This window comes from Moschus berezovskii, chromosome 18 (genome assembly GCF_049115385.1).
Source record: "Moschus berezovskii isolate FMDL1 chromosome 18, NW_MosBer_1.0, whole genome shotgun sequence".
Lineage (NCBI taxonomy): Eukaryota > Metazoa > Chordata > Mammalia > Artiodactyla > Moschidae > Moschus > Moschus berezovskii.
Genome location: NC_142477.1, coordinates 5,996,042 through 6,014,400, shown reverse-complemented (window position 1 = coordinate 6,014,400; position 18,359 = coordinate 5,996,042). Strand labels below are relative to the sequence as shown.

General features: G+C 53.7%; 1 protein-coding gene across 1 annotated transcript; it reads right to left on the bottom strand.

Moving 5' to 3' along the window:
• Nucleotides 1-3,557: 3,557 nt before the first annotated feature.
• TRIP13 (thyroid hormone receptor interactor 13) lies at nucleotides 3,558-18,307 on the bottom strand. Its single transcript, XM_055422317.2, has 13 exons — nucleotides 18,059-18,307; nucleotides 17,237-17,402; nucleotides 16,997-17,126; nucleotides 16,274-16,329; nucleotides 15,431-15,521; nucleotides 14,130-14,202; nucleotides 9,483-9,546; nucleotides 8,951-9,037; nucleotides 8,633-8,739; nucleotides 7,324-7,477; nucleotides 7,011-7,123; nucleotides 4,769-4,838; nucleotides 3,558-4,484 (listed from the first exon to the last, which is right to left on the bottom strand). The coding sequence occupies exons 1-13, from the start codon at nucleotides 18,148-18,150 to the stop codon at nucleotides 4,389-4,391; spliced, it is 1,299 nt and encodes a 432-aa protein (XP_055278292.1). The 5' UTR covers nucleotides 18,151-18,307; the 3' UTR covers nucleotides 3,558-4,388.
• Between the last annotated feature and the right edge of the window lie 52 nt (nucleotides 18,308-18,359).

Here is an 18,359-nt window from a genome sequence, read left to right as displayed (position 1 = left end):
AGTGTGGCTGCACGACGGGCACACGTCCAGCCCCAGGACGCAGGCCCAGAGGGGTCAGCAATGACAAGAGGAGGGAGAGGAGCCTCTTTCTCAAGATGAACCCAGGGGGCCCAGAGGAGCTGAGCCTGTCGACCGCTGTGGCCCCCTCCCGCTGGGGGCACACCTCCCTGGGGTGCAAGCTCTGCCCCTGTCCCCCCGGGGGGCACACCTCCCTGGGGTGCAAGCTCTGCCCCTGTCCCCCCGGGGGGCACACCTCCCTGGGGTCCAAGCTCTGCCCCTGTCCCCCCGGGGGGCACACCTCCCTGGGCCCAAGTCCAGCTCTGGCTCTTTCTGGCCGGCAGCCTCAGGTGGCTTATTTCATCTCAAAAGTCACGTCTAATCAACAGTGGTTGACGACAGAAAAAATGTTCTACTTTTAATTGATTATGCAGGTGATAAAGAAATCATGTGATAGAGTGTTTCCAGTTATAAACAATAACTCAGGTGATACAGAAATCTATCAGGTGAGGGAAAATGAATGCTTTTCAATCAAAGATTGTAACCCAGGCAGCAGGGAAAGCACACCTCCAGTTTTGGGCCATAATTCATCAGCTAGAAAAGGGGGTTTCGAGTCACGAATGAGAGCGCCAGAGAAAGGCATCCAGTCAAGCAGTCATTCAGACGATACAGAGACAAGGCTTCTAGCCAAAAAGCCTGTGTACCGAGGCGACACAGAAAGAAGAAATAAGGCAGGAAAAAGGTTTCCAATAATTAATGGCTCAGGTGACAAAGAAAAAGTGTTTCACTCATAAATGACGCGTCCGTTGAGAGAAGGAAGCTTCCCAGGCCTAAATTCTGTCAGGTGATAAAAAACAAGGTGGCTGGTCATCAGTTATGCAGAAAGAAGATTGTTAGGCCATAAATGGTCACTCAGGAGAGAAAAAGCTCAGTCACGAATGGTAACGAGTCGGTAGAGAAAGAAGGCTTCTAGTCACAAGTGGCAACCAATGCAATAACAAGTCTGCCACCATAAACAGAAGCTCGGGTCACAGAAAAAGACTTTGTCACAACGGCAACATGGTCGCGGAGCAGGAAACGCTCCGGCCCTGCGTGACGACCCAGCTGGCAGCACAAACGACGTCTGGCGGCAGATGAGGGCCCGCGGCCAGCGGAAGATGGGGCAGTCGCAAGCGACAGCTCAGGAGCAAAACCGAGGCTCCCGCTTGAAACTAGTGAGAGAGGGAAGCTTGCAGCCGGGAACGGGAACTCAGGGGACGATGAGAGACGGGTTCCAGTCACGCTGACAACACGGGGGCAGAAAGAGAAGGTTCCGTCACAAACGCTAAGTTGGGTGTCGCATAAATACAGTTTCCAATCCGAAGTGGTAACTCCAGGGACTCAGGGCAAAGTTCCAGTCGCAAGTGGTCACCCAGGTAACATAAAGTGATTCCAGTCATAAAACCCAAGCTGGGTGACGCAGAAAGAAGTTTCCTGGTCATAAATCGTAACTCAGGTGGTCCAGACGGAAGCTCGCCCATCACAGAGGCACATCGGGTGACAATGGTCATTTGCAGCCACAAACAGCCCAGGTGATACACAAAGAAAAGTTTCCTCCCGCTCTCAAGTGATGATTCTCCGGACGAGGAAAAAGGTTTCACGTTGTGAATGACGTCAGGGGATAGAGGAAGGAGGTTTGTGGTCAGCAATAATGACTCGGGTGACGGAAGTCATGACTTAGGACAGAGGAGATAGTTTCCAACAACAGAGCACACCATCCTCGGCAGGATGACCGGAGGACAGGGTGATTGCAAGGGTGATAGTCACGGTCACGCCACGGAGGGAAGAAGAAAGGTTTACAACAACAAATGCGAACTCAGATTATAGACAAAAAGTTTTCAGGAACAAAGGGTAACCCATGTTAGAGAAAAAGAAGGCTTCCAGCTGGAATAGATAGGTGCAGACACACAGAAATAAGGTTTCCATCCATAAGTGACAGTTTAGGGGAGAGAGAAGGTTCCAGCCCTGAGTGACGCATGGTGATAGACTACAAAACGTTTCCAGTTCTGGACAGTAAGCAGTTTGAGTCAGAAATCAGAACTCAGGGGATGGAAAACCCACCTCCCCATCGGAAAGGGCACTTCAGCCAGGGAGCGGGGCTGCCACGGTGACAGGAGCCACCTCCCCGGGAGCTGCCCCTTCGCTAGGGCAAAGAAGCTGCCAGGCGGGACCCACAGCCTCCGCAGAAGGGCCTCCGGGCTCAGGGGGTGGGGTTCGGGGGCCGCGCTGCGGTTGTTGGCTCACTCCGGGGGCGCTTCCAGTGCCGGGCAGAGGGGCTGTGGCCGCAGAGACCGCAGCTCAGCATGGGTTTCCTCCGTGGCGTGGCCGCAGTCATGCTCACCCTGGCAGTCCCTGTCACCTCGTCCTCCGGGTCATCCTGCCGAGGACGGTCTGCTCTGTCACGCCGTGCCCTCAGCCTCTCTCGCAGGTGCCCCTGCCCGTGGAGGGGTTGGACCTGAGGCCTGTGCGCCGGGCTGGGGGCTCAGCAGAGGCCGGGCGGGCAGCACCACGCCCCCCAGGTGTCCTAGGCTGGCGCTCTGCCCTCCTCCTGCCCACGCCTGCCCCAGAACCTGCCCCCTTGGGGGGACAGCGTGCCCCCATCCTGAACCCAGGGCCCAGCTGAGGACACCTCGGGCTTTCAGCCATGGCCCAGAAAGTGCCTCTGGTTGGGGGCCTGGGTACGACCCCTCCTCCTACCAGGCCCAGCCCCCACCGCCGACCCAGAGAGAGCTGGCGCTGGGGTCAGTACACCCACGCCCCCGCCCCTGCCCGGCACAGGCGCGCTCAGCCATCCCTGGGCCTGGACGCATGCAGCCAGTGTGTGTGGGCGGGGTTACGGGGCCGGGGCAGGGATGCAGGCTGCCTCTGCAGACCATTCTTCCGTCTGCCCCAGGCCCCTCCTGTCCATCCCGCAGAGCGGCGCTGCCCCCTGGTGTCCGTGGGTGGCGGCCTCAGACACCCCCACACTCTGGCAAAGGGCCTGGGGGAGGGACCACCCCTCAGATTCAGGGCGCAGGCCTCGCCCACCTGCCCCTAGCCTCCTCGAGGCCTCCCCCCGGGCTGCACCGTCTCTGGTCTGTCCGCCCCTGTACAGAGGCCCCGCCCTGGGCATCCCCTCCTCCCCAGACCCTCTCTTCCCATCGGGACACTGGGCTCCTCAGCAGCAACCATGGAGCATGGAGCGTCCCCCACCCTGACCCCAGTGCCCACAGACCTCCCTTCTTACCCTATTTCAGGGTCTTGAGGAAACCACAGAGCTGGGCCCTGGCCCCCAAGGCCGCGCTCACTCTAGCCCTGGACCTGACCAGTCAAGGCTGGCTGATGGCCCAGGGGTGGAACCCCGGGTCCCACACCCCAGCCCGGCTCTGACCCCGGGCCTCCCCAGGCTGCGCGGCCACGTGCAGACAGCGCACCTCCATCCCATGGGGTAAGACAGGTTAAAGTTACGTCATCGTGTGAATGACTTAAAGCGTTTGAGTGGTAAGAGAATCAAAATGAGAAAATTTTGGAAAAAGATTTTTAATACTTAAAAAGTTTTAAGACAAAAGGTAACATACTTTAAAAATGTTTTATAAAACAGTGATATGAAATTTATTTTAGCATGAGAAAAAAAGCAAAACAAGGTTCTGTGGAATACACCAATTATTGGCCAATTCATTTTACATCTGTTATTGGGAATCTTCGCTTAAGCTGTGACTGACGTCCTTCAACAGACGGCTCACTGGGAAACATCGCCGTGAGGCCAGCCACGCTGGTCACGTGGCAGGCCCCGCGGCAGCTGCCCCGCCCCGACAAGCAGAGCGTGTCTGCTACCAAGAAGAGCGCTGGCCCTAAACTTTTCCTCTTGATTTCCGTAACATGGGAACAGGCTCTTATTCACCGCAGAGTCTCCAGAACGTGTGCACTGACCAGGATGAGCTCGCAGCAGGAAGCAAATGCTGCCTCGTCTTGAGCAACGTGTACTTTTTTTTAATGCTATGATTACATTCTTCTTTAAGGCAATGCAGTTTCTGTTTTATTTCTATAAAACTTACATTAATCATCTTTTTAAATAAAACGTCAGCATTTTGGGTCCAATCAACCAGAAGCAGGATAGAATCGGGACATCTAGACAGCTCTGTATAAACAGACACTGAGCTCAGACGATCGTCTTTCAAAACAGAGAACAGGCTGTTTAGTCTTTGAACATGCAGTCAAAGTACGCAAACGCAGCACACTTCTTGAGCAACGCCGGGTGAGCACAACACGCTTCTTGAACCACACCGCCATGCAGGCCTCAGCCATGGCCTCAGATGTCCTGGGAAGCGATGGCGCCTTCCCACGGTGTGCGCAGCAACGACGGGGGCGCCAGGTCACACGCATGACGAGAGCTTCTTTCTCTCCTCAAACTGCTTGTCCACGGCCAGAGACAGGGCCTGCAGGAAGCCCTCGATGGTGACGGTGGGGGCCTGGAAAAGACACGGCACCTTGGCGGTCCTTGCCCTTGGGGTGGGGTGACCTGGTAGCACCCACCTCCAGGGCACAGGCACTCTGAGGCGGCAGGGAGGCCCTGGGCGTGCACTTTCCACACGCCAGTCAGGTAAGCAGACACATGCCAGCCCTCCACTGCCCCCAGGCTGGTCACTTCAGAAACACAAGAGGTGGTGGAAACCCAGGGTGGCAGGCAGGACTCTCCTTGAGGCCAGCCCTGCAGACAGAGTGGGCGGCAGGGGTCTAGGGCCCAGGCACTCACCTGGATGTACAGCGCGTGAGCCAGAAAAGGGAGCTTTCTCAGGACGCGGCCGCTTAGGCCCTCGCTCTTCCTGTGAACATGACCACACTGGGCGTCAGCTCCACATGGACTGCGGTGCATTTCAGGACGAGTTCCCGATCTCTCCCCAGAGCCCCTTGGGGGGTGGGCAGTCTCCCGCAGTCCTCAGCTACCGCTCCAGGAGGGGCAGGGTCCTGACACCACCCATGGCCCCGGCCGGGCCACTGTGAGGGGGTGCAGGCCGGTGCACACCTCTGGATTCCTGCATGAGCCGGCACTGCTCCCCTCTGTCCCACCGTGGACACTGTAAGTCCTCTCTCCGATGCCCCGCCAGCGCGTCTGGCGCCTGCCACACAGCCCACCGGAGGCCCTCACACAGTGCACACAGCCTCCCTGGTCTCTCCAGTCTGCCCCAACTCTAACTGTCTTCAGAGGCTCTGCTCTACTTCCCGGCTCGATCCCCGGGGCCACCTGAGCACTTGCCGGTGCTACCAGCATGGGCTCGGGCAGGTGTGCCGGCGAGTGTCACGTGTTTCGTGGCTCTTAGCACCCAGGCAGCGGGATCAAACACTGTCCTTCCCACAGCACCAAGGCCAGGGCCCTGACTGTTTAACTGTTTACTCTGCTCATCAAAGATAAAGCCTCCACTTTACTTTCTTGGCTATTTGTAAAAACTTAACAAATATAGTTTAAGAATCCACCGATGTGACAGACAGCCTTAATCTGAAAGCCTGTCCTGTACCAGCACGGTGCTTTGCTTGCTGTCCATGGGCACACGTGGAGGGCAGCTGTCCTCACCCTCCCATCCAGGAGCCCAGGGTCGGGGAGGCCAGAGGGCATCTGCTGTGGGGGAGATGGCCTGGGATTCAGCCCCTGCCACCCAACCCACATCACCACCTCGGCTGCTACAGGCAATTACCATCCCTGTGACCAAAAGGAATGAGCTTCTCTAGGTTGCAAAAGTGATGTCACCCTCAGAATGGGAGTACTTGCAAACGAAGCAAGTGACAAGGGATTAAATCTCCAAAACATACAAGCAGCTCATGCAGCTCAACATCAAAAAAACAAACAGGCCGATCCCCAAATGAGCAGAAGATATAAACAGACATTTCTCCAAAGAAGACACACAGATGGCAAACAGATACATGGAAAAGGCTCAACACCGCCGATCATTAGAGAAATGCGAGTCAGAAGTACAGTAAGGCGTCGCCTCACACCGGCCAGAGCACTAATCATCAAAACGCCTACAAGCGATAAACCCCGGAAAAGGTGTGGAGAGAAGGGAACCCTCCTACAGTACTGGTGGGAATGCAAACTGATACAGCCACTAGGGAACGGGCCGGAGGTTCCCAACACCGTAAAAACAGAGCCCCCATACGACCCAGCAATCCCACTCCTGGGCAAATATCTTGAGAAAACCAAAATTCAGAAACAAATGCACCCCTGTGTTCACAGCAGCACTACGCACAACAGCCAAGACGCAGGAACAACCCAGATGCCCCTGACGCGTGACTGGGTAAGGTAGGCGTGGTAGATATATGCAGTGGGGCGCTACTCCACAGTGACAACGAATGAAGCAATGCCGCTTGCAACAACACAGACGGACCTGGAGAGTACCGTACTAAGCGAGCCAAGGCGGACAGAGAAAAACAAATACCATGATGCCACTCACACACGGAATCTAAAAAATCACACAGATGAACGCACCTACAAAACAGACGGACTCAGACTCAGGAAGCACAGCTCTGGTCACCAGAGGGCTGTGGGGGGACTGGGGTCGACATGTCCCTGTTGAGTCGCTCAGGCGTGTCTGCCTCTCTGCGACCCCACGGGCTGCAGCACGCCAGGATCCTCCATCCTCCACCCCTCCCCGAGTCTGCGCAAACGCATGTTCCCTGAGTTGGGGATGCCATCCAGCTATGCCACCCTCTGCCGGCCCCTGCTCTTCCTGCTTTCAGTCGTCCCCAGCACCAGGGTCTTCTCCAGTGAGTCAGCTCCTCAACTCCGGATAACATACAAGCTGCTACATAGAAACAGCTGACGGATGAGAATCTACCGGGGGGCGTAGGGGACTCCATTCAGAGCCCTGTGATGGCCTGTAACAAAGAATCTAGAGGAGGAGGTGTGTGTACATATAACCGAGTCACTGCGCTCTACAACATTTACTGCAAATCAACTATATTCCAAAAAAAGTTTAAGAAGAAAAAGTGAGGTCAGTACACACCTTGAAATTTCACTTAGAAGGAGGCTCAACTTGGACACGTTGTTTTCAATGAAGCCAATCATCTCCAGCTCGCGGAGGGTCAGCAGCTGCTGGCGAGGGTATATGATCTGGCACTGTGGGGACAGAGGATGGGGCATCGGGTCAGCGCTGGCTCCGAGCGCAACCTGCAGACCCAACAGCTGCAGCGTTCAATGTAAGATGCTGAGTGACACCCTCTACACAGGGAACCAGACATTCTAAGTTATGCCAACAAATCAAGAACCCACAAGAAAGTTAATGTGTTCTTAGGAAAGCAAGAAAAGACTCAAGGCACCCTCATCAGCTCTTCCAGGCAGGAGAGATAGATCTTGAAGATGGCCGCTGCAGAGGGCGGCCCGATGTACTGCCTGATGTCAGCCCTGTCCACGAAGGCCACGTCGATCTTCTCTGTGATGTTGGACGTGGTCAGGATCACCACATTGGAGTGCCTGCGGGCAGAGGGTGGGCCCAGTCACCCTGGGCCCCAGGGACTCGACTCCCTGCCCTGACACACGCAGTTTGAGTACAGACCAGCGCCAGGGCCCAGGCGTTCAGCCGGCTTCCCACCCTGTGCCCACCCCCTCCAAGAGGCCTTCTGAGGCCCTGCTTCTTGCACTCCACCTGACCCTCACTCCTGCCAGGTTCCGGCTGCATCAGCGCAGACCCTCCCCGCTCTTGCTCTGTGAGCTCCCCACCTATGGACAGCTCTTGCGGCCCCCAGCTGGACCGCTCCCTGCCCCCTTCACAGTGAAGCCCTCACTCCGCACAGCGTCCGGGCACCCCAGTGCCAACACTGCCCCGCCTGGGCACGGCCACACCCGCCCATCTCTCATCGCCCAGACAGCCGTGGCGCTGAGCTGCACGAGTTACCCTGGAGACTAGCGGCCCTCCCCTCCGGCTCCCAAACTCCCCAGAGAGGCCCTGTCATCCAGTCTGCTCACCCACAGGGTGGCCACGGGGAAAGCAAGGGCACCCTGAGGAGCACACCACCCGGCCTGCTGGGCTCGAGTCCCGGGGACGAGGCGGGGCTGCCCCGGCCCGCAGGCAGCACGCAGACCACTGGCAGCTTTGTGGCCGGGCAGCACCTGGACAGTTGCACCCCGACCGACCGCTGTCCTCTGACCACAGGTAGCCAGTCCTCTGCAGGGCGAGCAGGGCTGAGCCAGGTGAGGGAGGCACACGGGGCCCAGGAGTCTGGGCAGAGGCAGGTGAGCGTTGAGCGTGGAGTGTGCACAGGGCCCCCACACACAGCTGGCAGCCATGTGCCAGGACCGGGCTTTTTACAGAAGGTCACCAGAGCGGGCCTGAACTGCACGAGGCGAGGAAGCAGAGGAAGACTGCAGACAAGCCTCCACTCCTCCCAGAGCGACAGGACGGGGCTCAGGGAGGCCCCTTTCCTGAGCAGTGGGTACCTTCTCCCCACACCAAAGCTTTGCTGTGCATTTTTAACACTTCAACAACGTACAAAGTGCTTAATTTCTAAAAGGTTTACGTAGCACACGCTGCTTCAAACACAGAGAAGACAGAGCTCACACCCAATGCCAGACGCATTCTGAGCTGGAGAAGCTGGGGGTGAGGCCGGGGATGCGCGTGTGCAGTGGTACCTTTTAATCTGATCAATCTGGGTCAAGACAGCATTGACTACACGTATGGCGTCCGAAGGCTCGGCGCCTGCCCTGCATGCGTCACGGGCGGCAGTCAGGCTTTCCACCTGTGGGCACAGAGCGACGGGGTGGTCAGCTGAGTGGATGCGGGGGGCCTGTGAACACTGCACCGAGGGCCTGTGAGGGCCCCCGGGGCCAGGCCTGCAGGACACAGCCTGCGGGGGCTGGACAAGCATGGGGCTGGCAGTGCCGGCAACACCAAGGCCACCCGGTCCTGCGCCTCCTCTGCCCATGGGTGTGACGTCTGAGCACACCCACCTCGTCGATCAGCACGAACACCAGAGCATCCTTGTCATCAATCAAGTCCTGAATCTTCTGGAACATCCTGGTCACCAGCTTGCCGCTCTGGAAACAAAGCCCTCCTCATTATCAACGTGTGCTCTTCAAGCTGCCTGGTGCACGCGTGAGTCCACTGTCCCCACCTGGCCATGCTCTGACCCCAGGGGGCCCCACAAGCACACGGACTCCTGACAGCCCCTCGCAAAACTCCCTGAATCAGAGAAGCCAGGTCTGCAGGGAACCCAGAGGCCCGCCCTCCTCAGGTAACACCCCGTGCCCCAGCCCGGGTCTGGAGGTGACAAGCAGAGGGTCCTCTCAGGCCTCAGGTGGTTTCCAGGTTATCACTAAGCTCTGGAACTTTCCTCTGACCACACAGTCAGCCCCCGTTCACGTTCCTATTTCACCTATTTCTCTCCTAAAATTTTTGGAGGAAAAGGTTTGCCTAATCTACTGGACAAGTTTTCAACCGCATGGTGGACAATCCAGAGACTGGATCAGTATAAACACTCACCTCTGAAAACCACTTAGAAAAGAGGCTGTGGCTGTTTATCTCAACTAACTGGCCATATCGGTACCTAAGACGGTTTAAAACAAAAGAGAGAGCAATTGTTACAAGTCAGTCCAACACCATCCCTGGTGGCAACCACCTCTGTCTCTATAACGCAACACTGCTCAAGCGCCCAGCAAGCTAAGAATGACTACTCTGTTACTACTGACCCAGGATGAGGCAACTGCAAACTGCATACTAATAGTTATGAACAATCCAACAAGATGTGCCAACGTCAATAGTTCTAGCTGGAGCAAACTAAGTGTCTCAAACTGAATGGTGTCTTCACTTCAATTAAAGCAAGAAACAGTGGTGCTAAGATGACAGAGCAGAAGGACGCGCGCTCACGTTCTCCTGTGAGAACTCCAAAATTGCAATCTGCTGAACCACCATCAACAGGAGAATGCTGGATCCCACCAAAAAGACACTCCACATCTAAGGGCAAAGGAGAAGCCCCAACAAGACGGAAGGAGGGGCAAAAATCACACTTGGAATCAAACCCCATACCTGCCAGAGATGCTCAGAGGGCGCAAACAAAACCTTGTGCGCACAGGATCCAGGGACCCCACAAAGACTGAGCCAGAACTGCCTGTGAGTGTCTGAGAGTCTCCTGCAGAGGCAGGGGGGGTCAGCAGTGGCCTGCCGCGGGGACAGGGGCTCTGGCTGCAGCAGACCTGGGAGGCGTGGCGTGTGGCCTCAGTCTTCTTGGAGGAGGTTGCCATTATCTCCATCATTGAGCAACTGAGCCGATGACCCACAAACTGCAGAACAATTATACCAAAGACGTGCTCACACTGTTAGGAAAGTTCTAGGACCCACAACATATGTGCCAACCTGGCGATCCGGCGCGGGGACTGAGAACCCCCAGGGAATTTGACTTTAGAGGCCAGTGGGATTTGATTACAGAATTTCCACAGGACTAGGAAAACAGACTCTTGGAGGGCACAAGCAAAACCTTGTGTGCAACAGGACCCAGGAGAAAGGAGCAGTGACCCCACAAGAGACTGAGCCAGACTTGCCTGTGAGGGCAAGAGATGGGAATACCAGACCACCTGACCTGCCTCCTGAGAAATCTGTATGCGGGTCAAGAAGCAAGTTAGAACTGGACATGTAACAATGGACTGGTTCCAAACTGGGCAAGGAGTATGTCAAGGCTGTATATTGTCACCCTGCTTATTTAAATTATACGCCGAATATATCAAGCGAAATGCCACACTGGAAGAAGCACAAGCTGGAATCAAGATTGCCGGGAGAAATATCAATAACCTCAGATATGCAGATGATACCACCCTTACGGCAGAAAGCGAAGAGGAACCAGAGAGCCTCTTGATGAAAGTGAAAGAGGAGAGTGAAAAAGTCGGCTTAAAACTCAGCATTCAGAAAACAAAGATCATGGCACTGGTCCCATCACTTCGTGGCAAATACAAGGGGAAACGATGGAGACAGAGACTCTACTTCCCTGGGCTCCAAAATCACTGAGGACAGTGACTGCAGCTGTGAAATCAGGACGCCTGCTCCTCAGAAGGAAGCTGTGACCAACCTGGACAGCACACTGAAAAGCAGAGGCATTACTCTGCAGACAAAGGTCCATCTAGTCAAACTATGGTTTGTCCAGTGGTCATGTATGGATGTTGACAGCTGGATCATAAAGAAGACTGAGCTCCAAAGAATTGATGCTTCTGAACTGTGGTCTTAGACAAGACTCTTGAGAGTCCCCTGGACTGAAAGGAGATCCAACCAGTCCATCCTAAAGGAAATCAGTCCTGAATACTCATTGGAAGGACTGACGCTGAAGCTGAAGCTCCAATACTTTGGCCACCTGATGTGAAGAACTGACTCATTGGAAAAGACCCTGATGCTGGGAAAGACTGAAGGTGGGAGGAGAAGGGGACGACAGAGGATGAGATGGTTAGATGGCATCACTGACTCAATGGACATGAGTCTGAGCAAGCTCTGGGAGTTGGTGATGGAGGGAAGCCTGGTGTGCTGCAGTCCATGGGGTTGCAAAGAGTCGGACATGATTGAGCAACTGAACTGAAGAATACTTAATACTTTTTAGGTTGTTCAGGCAGTCGTGTCTGACTGTGCAACCCCATGGATTGCAGCCCACCAGGCTCCTCTGTTCATGGAATTTCCCGGGCGAGAATACTGGAGTGGGTTAGCATTTCCTTCTTCAATAGTTAATACGACTAGTTAAGTACAATTAATTCTTAATACTGTGTTTAGTCTACTTATAATTTATATATCTATGTTCAAAAACCATTACCTGTTTTAACATGGCAAACAAATCAAAACATAAGCATCAAAAGTCTTTTGCCCACAGGTGAACATTTTTTTCTCCTTCCACAAAAACCAAAGGAATGTGAGAATTTGTTTTCCAGCACAAAATCACTTCCCTCAAACCTAGAGCCCTGGAAAGCTCAAAGGGAACCTGGACACACACTGTCTGAAATCCAGCACTAATACCCCATCTACCATGGAGTCAGCAAGGGCTCTGGATGCACGTAGTTCTGATTAAAATCAACAGGAAACGGCCAGAAGAGAAGCCAATTCCCAGATCCTTTTTACAGTTTCTTTCATGTTGAGAGTCCACAGGAAAAAAAAATTACTTTAAAGAGTATCACTGACTTTCCAGTTGAGAAACAGCTTTTAGTAATTTCATTTACAAAAGAGAAGGGGGAGGTAGACGACCTAGTGAACACAGAGTGGGCTGGATGGTACACAAAATTAATGATAAAGCATTTTGGTTATTGAGTAAAGTGCACTTTAGTTAATAAAGCAAAAAGGCCTGCTAAGGCTTCTTCTTGCCACAAAATAAATACCATTTTCCAGATCTTTGTACTGGAAAACATCACATTTCTTGTAATAACACCTTCACCTTCCAGCGTTTCAGGAAGCTGCCCTCAGAGATTATCAAACACAGATGTGTTTCACTATGTCAAGAAAAGGCCAAGATACTGAGCATAAAACAAAGGGCTGAAACAGAGCAACTTCCCTACTTTTAAGACAGTTTTGAAAAGAAAACAGATTTAAAAGTAAATCTCACAGGATTTCCTCTTCTGAAGTCACACTAGGCTAAAAGGGTGATTTACCTTCTGCCTTAACCAACTAGAAGACTAGACAAAACAGTGAAACAACGTCTGTGAAGGGCGACAGACAACAGAATCGAGGACTGTAACCTGGGAGGCAGACAAGGAGCAAGCACGATGGCCCTGATCTCCTGCGTGGAAGGACACTGGAGGGGACCCAAGAGGAGAGGCTAGGGTACTGAGCTGAGGAGGCAGAGGCCAGAGTACAAGGAGCTGAGGTGTCTGGGGGCTACAGAGCAGGGTTCCAGAGGGGAGGGAGACACGCAGGCACGAAGGCAGCCAACTGTCATGGGGCAGCAGCGTGTGAAGAGGGAACCCAGCTTACAGGGCTCAAGACCCCAGGGCCGAGGGGCCAGAGTACTCACTGCTCACTCAGGGGCTCAACTGAGACCCTAGAAGGGTCCTCCTGAGGGTGAAGGCTAGAACACACCGAGACCACTCTTGAAAAAGCTTAAAAACAGACCTCAAACGGATCACACCAAACACAAGTACCCAAAGCCCTGTCAGAATAAAACCCAGCAGTCATTAAAGACAAACAAGAGAATCCAGTCACTTCAAATCATTATGTCCACATTCAACAATTACCTGGCACGCCAAGAAGTAGGAACATATGACCCATAACGAGACCCGAATGATAACGAGGATGGAATTGGTAGACAGAGCTTACAAGCATAAACAGAACTGAACAATCTTCAGACAAGAAAATTACTCTCAGAGATGGAAATTTCGCTGAAGAGAAGTAAAAGTAGATCAGATACTGCAGAAAACTGTCCAAAATGAAACTCAGAAAATGTTTAAAACTTGAGAGAAGACGAAAGAGCACAAGTGGCCTGCGGGACAGCACGAGACAGTCTAACAAATAAATGAACGGACCCCCACAAACAGGGGCAGGGGAATCAGTTGAAGAGCTAATGCCCAAACAGTTTCCAAATGTAGTGGAACCATAAATCCCTAAATGGACTACACTCGAAAGAATGAACTACCAACATATATGCTATAACACGGATGAACTCTGAAAAACATTACGGTAAGTGAACAGAACCAATCAGAAAAGACTACTACATACTGTATAATTTCAATTACATGAAATGTCCGGAATAAATAAATGTAGTGGAACCATAAATCCCTAAATGGACTACACTCAAAAGCGGCAGGCAAACGCAGCGCTAGGCTTGGACACTCCTCCCAGGAAGTGGCAGGACGGCAAACAGATGGTCCGCAGAGACATCAAGCAAGCACAGGACGGTCGACCCAACACAAGCAGAGACACACTCCTCTAAGTATACACAGGGCAGTCACCACGAGAGATCCCGCGCTGGTCAGAGTGAGTCTCAGCTCATCGAATCAGACTGGAATCAGAGCTCAAGACTATGTGAGTACAGAAGAACTCGTTAAACTACACTGAGACACCTATCATTCATGGAAGATGATTTAACAGTAGAAGCAGCTCCTCCCGTCATTACAGCTGAAAACAGAGCAAACCCACTTCTGTAGCTCTCCTCTCTCCAATTACCAAAGTTACCTGCTCGAGAGTCTGATGGTCAATTTCTGGGCTAAAGCTTTACACAGGGACGTCTTTCCAGTTCCTGGAGGACCTGTAACAAAATGCAAACCAATAAGTTTTTAAGTTAGTGCTGTAACAGATTTCTTGAAACAGCAGTTGCATTATTCACAGGCTATAACACGAGGAACAGACTGTAATGCTATAAATGTTATCATCACAAGAATCACTTAAGTTACTAAAAATCTGCTAACAGTGTAAATGCGAGAAAACATCACCAGGAGCTTCTTGGCCCGTAATCCACTCTGATTTCTTTCCACCTTCACTGAAACCCTCCCTGTCCCTACATGTTTTCTATGAAATCCTCTGATTATGAAAATCCACCTTTCAAAGGTCAAACAAACCTTTCCTAATAACCATCAGGAGCTCAAGGCACTGCTGTTTGCTGTTCCTGAAGCCCGCGGCACTAGCATCTTTCACTCCAGCTCCTCACACGTGGGCCTGAACCCCAAGCTACACAGGGAGAGTGGTCGGGCAAGGCCTGGGCCCTGTGTGTCCCTCAGCACAGCACCTGACAGGAGCTGAGGCCACTGACGTGGGAGCACAAACGCGTCAACAGAAAATGATGACGTCCAGTCCTGACTTTCTGCATTTCCAGCAATTCACAAGTAAACAGATAACCAATTCTAACTGGAAATGCTGTACTGCACTAAGGAAAGCACCTTGTGATTACCTTTTCTAACTCTAGTACTAAGAAAATTTGCCAAGACGTTCTACAGACACTGTTTTCACAAAACTGAACACGACCCTACAATCTTCACTGTATAAAGAAGCTAATCACTCTTTTAATTGTAGCTCTTACCTCACTGTAATTTGGGCTTTCTCTCAATTCTTTTTCTCTCCTGGGATAGTAAACAATAACAACAACAAAAAGCCCAGTATTCTCTTCCGAGATCTAGGCAGAGTTCTGTGAAGCGTGGGCTTTCGCAGTTTATTACCCATCAAGAGACGCTCCCAGGGCACTATGAAGAAATACAAGGCAACTGCCATCCCAAGAAACCCACACCATGGGGGAAACAGGCAGACACTGGGAAACTGAATGACAGCATAAAACGTCACAAGGATGATCAGGTGGCTGCCCCATGAAGGGTCAAGCAACCAAAGTGCAGACAGATGCACGTGACTGGCTTCACAGGGGAGGACGTTCTGTGACAACTGGCTCCACTAGGAAGGAGGAGCTGTAACTCTTTGCAGGACAAAGGCAGGAGGAAAAGCCTGACTCCATGCAATTTTATGTTGTCAAACAAAACCAAAACGCTTGCCATGAAGCAGCACCACCCGGTTCCAGGTGATGAGGTTGCTGTCGACGTTCTTGTCCGAAAACAGTAAAGTTGTGATCACGTAGTCAAGTAGCTGCACGAAGAAAGGAGAGACAGGAGTAAAGCCCGCGGCAGAGCAAAGGTTCGGCTGAAGGTGGCCTGGATGAGCAGAAGGAAGGAGAGTCTTCCGAGCCTACCAGGCACACTCAGGCTTTCACCTCAGAAGGTATCTTAAAATCTAAGAGGACAAGTGCTGGCTGTGACTCTTAAAGGATAAAAGGAAACTCAAAGATCGCTTATTTACAATGCAAACAATACACAAAACAACTGAGGGCTACATCAAGTAAGTGAGTCCCTTCCTCTGGGACACAGCACTGGACAAGCTGTGTTTGCTAAAAGAACAGCCGGGGCTCTGGGGTCCCCGTGGCTCCTACGGGAGCTGGGGTGGGTGACGGGGGTGGTGGGGACACACTTCTAGCGTGCCCCCCTCCCCCATATGTGTGCAGAAGGACTCTTCCCCTTGAAGGGGGTTCAGATATGGCGCTCAGATTGCCCACCTGCTCTGCCCCTTGGCACTGCCTTCTCAGCCCACAGGTTCCTAAGAGTGTGACCCACTGCAAGTGGGTTCACTTTTGAACCCTCCCCCTTCTCCCGAGGGGAACTCCCCAGAGTGCAGCTCCACTCAGCGCAAGCCCCAGAGACACCCAGGACAGAAGACAGACTCCCAGGGTATGGGTTGCTGGAGAGCAGCAATCCTGAACGCCCATGTGAGGTAAGAGGCGTGCGAGAGCAGACGGTAATAACGCGCTTGAGATATGCAAGCCTTCCAGGGAAAGCACAACTCACGTGAGACTTGACGTCCACATCATACACCAGGCTGTCCCAAAGCCCATGGAATTCAGCTAAAAAAACAAAACAAAACCAAACCAAACGTTAGGAAAGCAAGCCTTGTACCTACCGGCTACATCCACCCTGAGCCGCTGATATCCTCAACTGCCCCAGACGCGGCAAGCTATAATTCTGGTTACAAAGAAGCTAAAGTTTCAAACTCACTTCTAAGTTAAAGAGGTTGAATAAGCGGCAGTCACATGTGGCTTTGGGCAGATACTGAACCTTCTATGGACATGTGTGTGAACCCAAGCACTGCCCTGAACTCACCACTCTCCCCCCAGGCCAACACTCCGGCAGGGCCAAGTAGCAGGTGGAGTCTAGCTTTTCAGGATGTCAGGCCTAACCTGGATTAGATGTGGGATTCAGCCTGCTAGATCCCCCTGGCACAGAGAAGCACAGAGAAGGTGGGAGGAAGGAGTGGTCCAGCAAGACCGACCAACTGGGCAGGAAAGAAGAGTGACAGTGTAAGCGTCAATTAGCACTGGCTTTGAGAGACCCATCCAAGTAGTCTCATACTGGAAATTTCTACTTTTCTCTCCTGTGATATACGTCCTATTTCCTAACAAATAAAACGCCCTAAGCTCTACACAGCAGAGACACACTATCTCGGAGCCTGCGGTGTGCACTGTCTTCCGCCTCCCGGTCCAGGCGTGTGCCACCTGTTACCGTCACAGATACCTGCAGGCAGAACCCAGTGATTTGCCGCAATTATGTTTTCTGTCTCTTCCTCCAGATTTTCACTGCTGGGGCCATCCTCATTCAGCTGGAAGATGTGAAGTGCAATATTGCATGTGCTCAAGTCAATGGGCTGTGATGAGAAAGAAAATCAAATAAATCTATATAACACACTATCAAAATAGCAAACGCATGTTCTCACGCCACGGGTGAACTGTTTGTTAGCTCTGAGGGCTAAGTTACCTGCGGATCTTTAGCCTTTAATTCCGTGTCAACAATACACACAGACTGCACATTTCTGCTGAGAAAAGGCTCATCAAACTCAGACCACGTATAATCACCAAACACAATGTTATGCCTGTTGAGTAGCTTTCTAACACTCAGCTTTATATCCTCTTTCTTTGCAGTGCTAGGAACATAAAACACATAAAATCAAATCCGAGTTTAAAAAAAAAAAACCCAACATCTCAAGAAAGAGTGATTAAAACCAAAACGGACCGTAGTGGGGAAAATGCACCCATGGAGAGGGCTGGCGGGAGGGCCTGCCTGGGAGTGGGCCTGTACCGACTAGGCGCTGGCGGTAACTGCAGGCTGTGTGACCCAAGGATGCTGCCCAAGGACTCTGCCCAGGCCCGTCAGAGACAGGGGGTGAAGGCGGAGCCGGTGCCACCTGGGCTGCTGGTCACCTAGTGCCAGCCCCACAGCTGGGAAGCAGCAGCAACTCGGGGGGAACGAAACGCCCACAGCTGGGAGCCCCAGAGGAGCTTCCCGGGCTGGGGTCCACCGTCAGCCCCTGCCCCCCGCGCTCGCCGCCTCCCCGAGGGCCCAGGCCCTGCGGCGGCCCCCGCTCCGCAGAGCGCCCGGCCCCCGCGGAGGCGCGCCGCCGCCAGCACCTCCGGGGCCACCGTCCCGAGGGCCCGGCCGGGGAGAGGGGACGGCGGGCGGGGGTGCGGGCGCAGGGGCGCTTCCCGGGCCGAGTCCGCGGGGCGGGTCCCGGCGGGGCTGAGGCCGGGGTCTGCTCGGGGCGGGCCGGGCGCCGCCGGGGCGGGCCGAGGCCGGGCTCACCTGCCGCCGCGCTGGTGCACCTCCACGTGGACCGTGGGCGCCTCGGCCACGCATGGCAGCGCCTGCTTCAGGTCTCCCACGGCGTCGTCCATGTCGGCGCCGCCGCCGGGAGTCGCGGGGAGCGGGCCGCCCCTTCGCTGCCGCCTCCTCGCGCAGCGCCCCGCCACCTCAGCGGCCCCGGCCCTCTGGCGGCGCCCCGCGCGCTTCAAACCTGCCGCGCGCGGCGCGTCGCCCCCTCACCCGGAAGCGCGGGCGCGGGCGGGCGCGTCACTTCCGGCCGCCGCCGCCGCTTCCGGCCGCC

Coding starts and splice junctions, on each gene's coding strand:
- TRIP13 (XM_055422317.2), bottom strand. CDS start 18,150: ATGGACGACGCCGTGGGAGACCTGAAGCAGGCGCTGCCATGCGTGGCC. Junction 17,127..17,236: donor TAAAGGCTAAAGATCCGCAG/GTAACTTAGCCC, acceptor TTCTCATCACAG/CCCATTGACTTGAGCACATG. Junction 15,522..16,273: donor ATGTGGACGTCAAGTCTCAC/GTGAGTTGTGCT, acceptor TTCTTCGTGCAG/CTACTTGACTACGTGATCAC.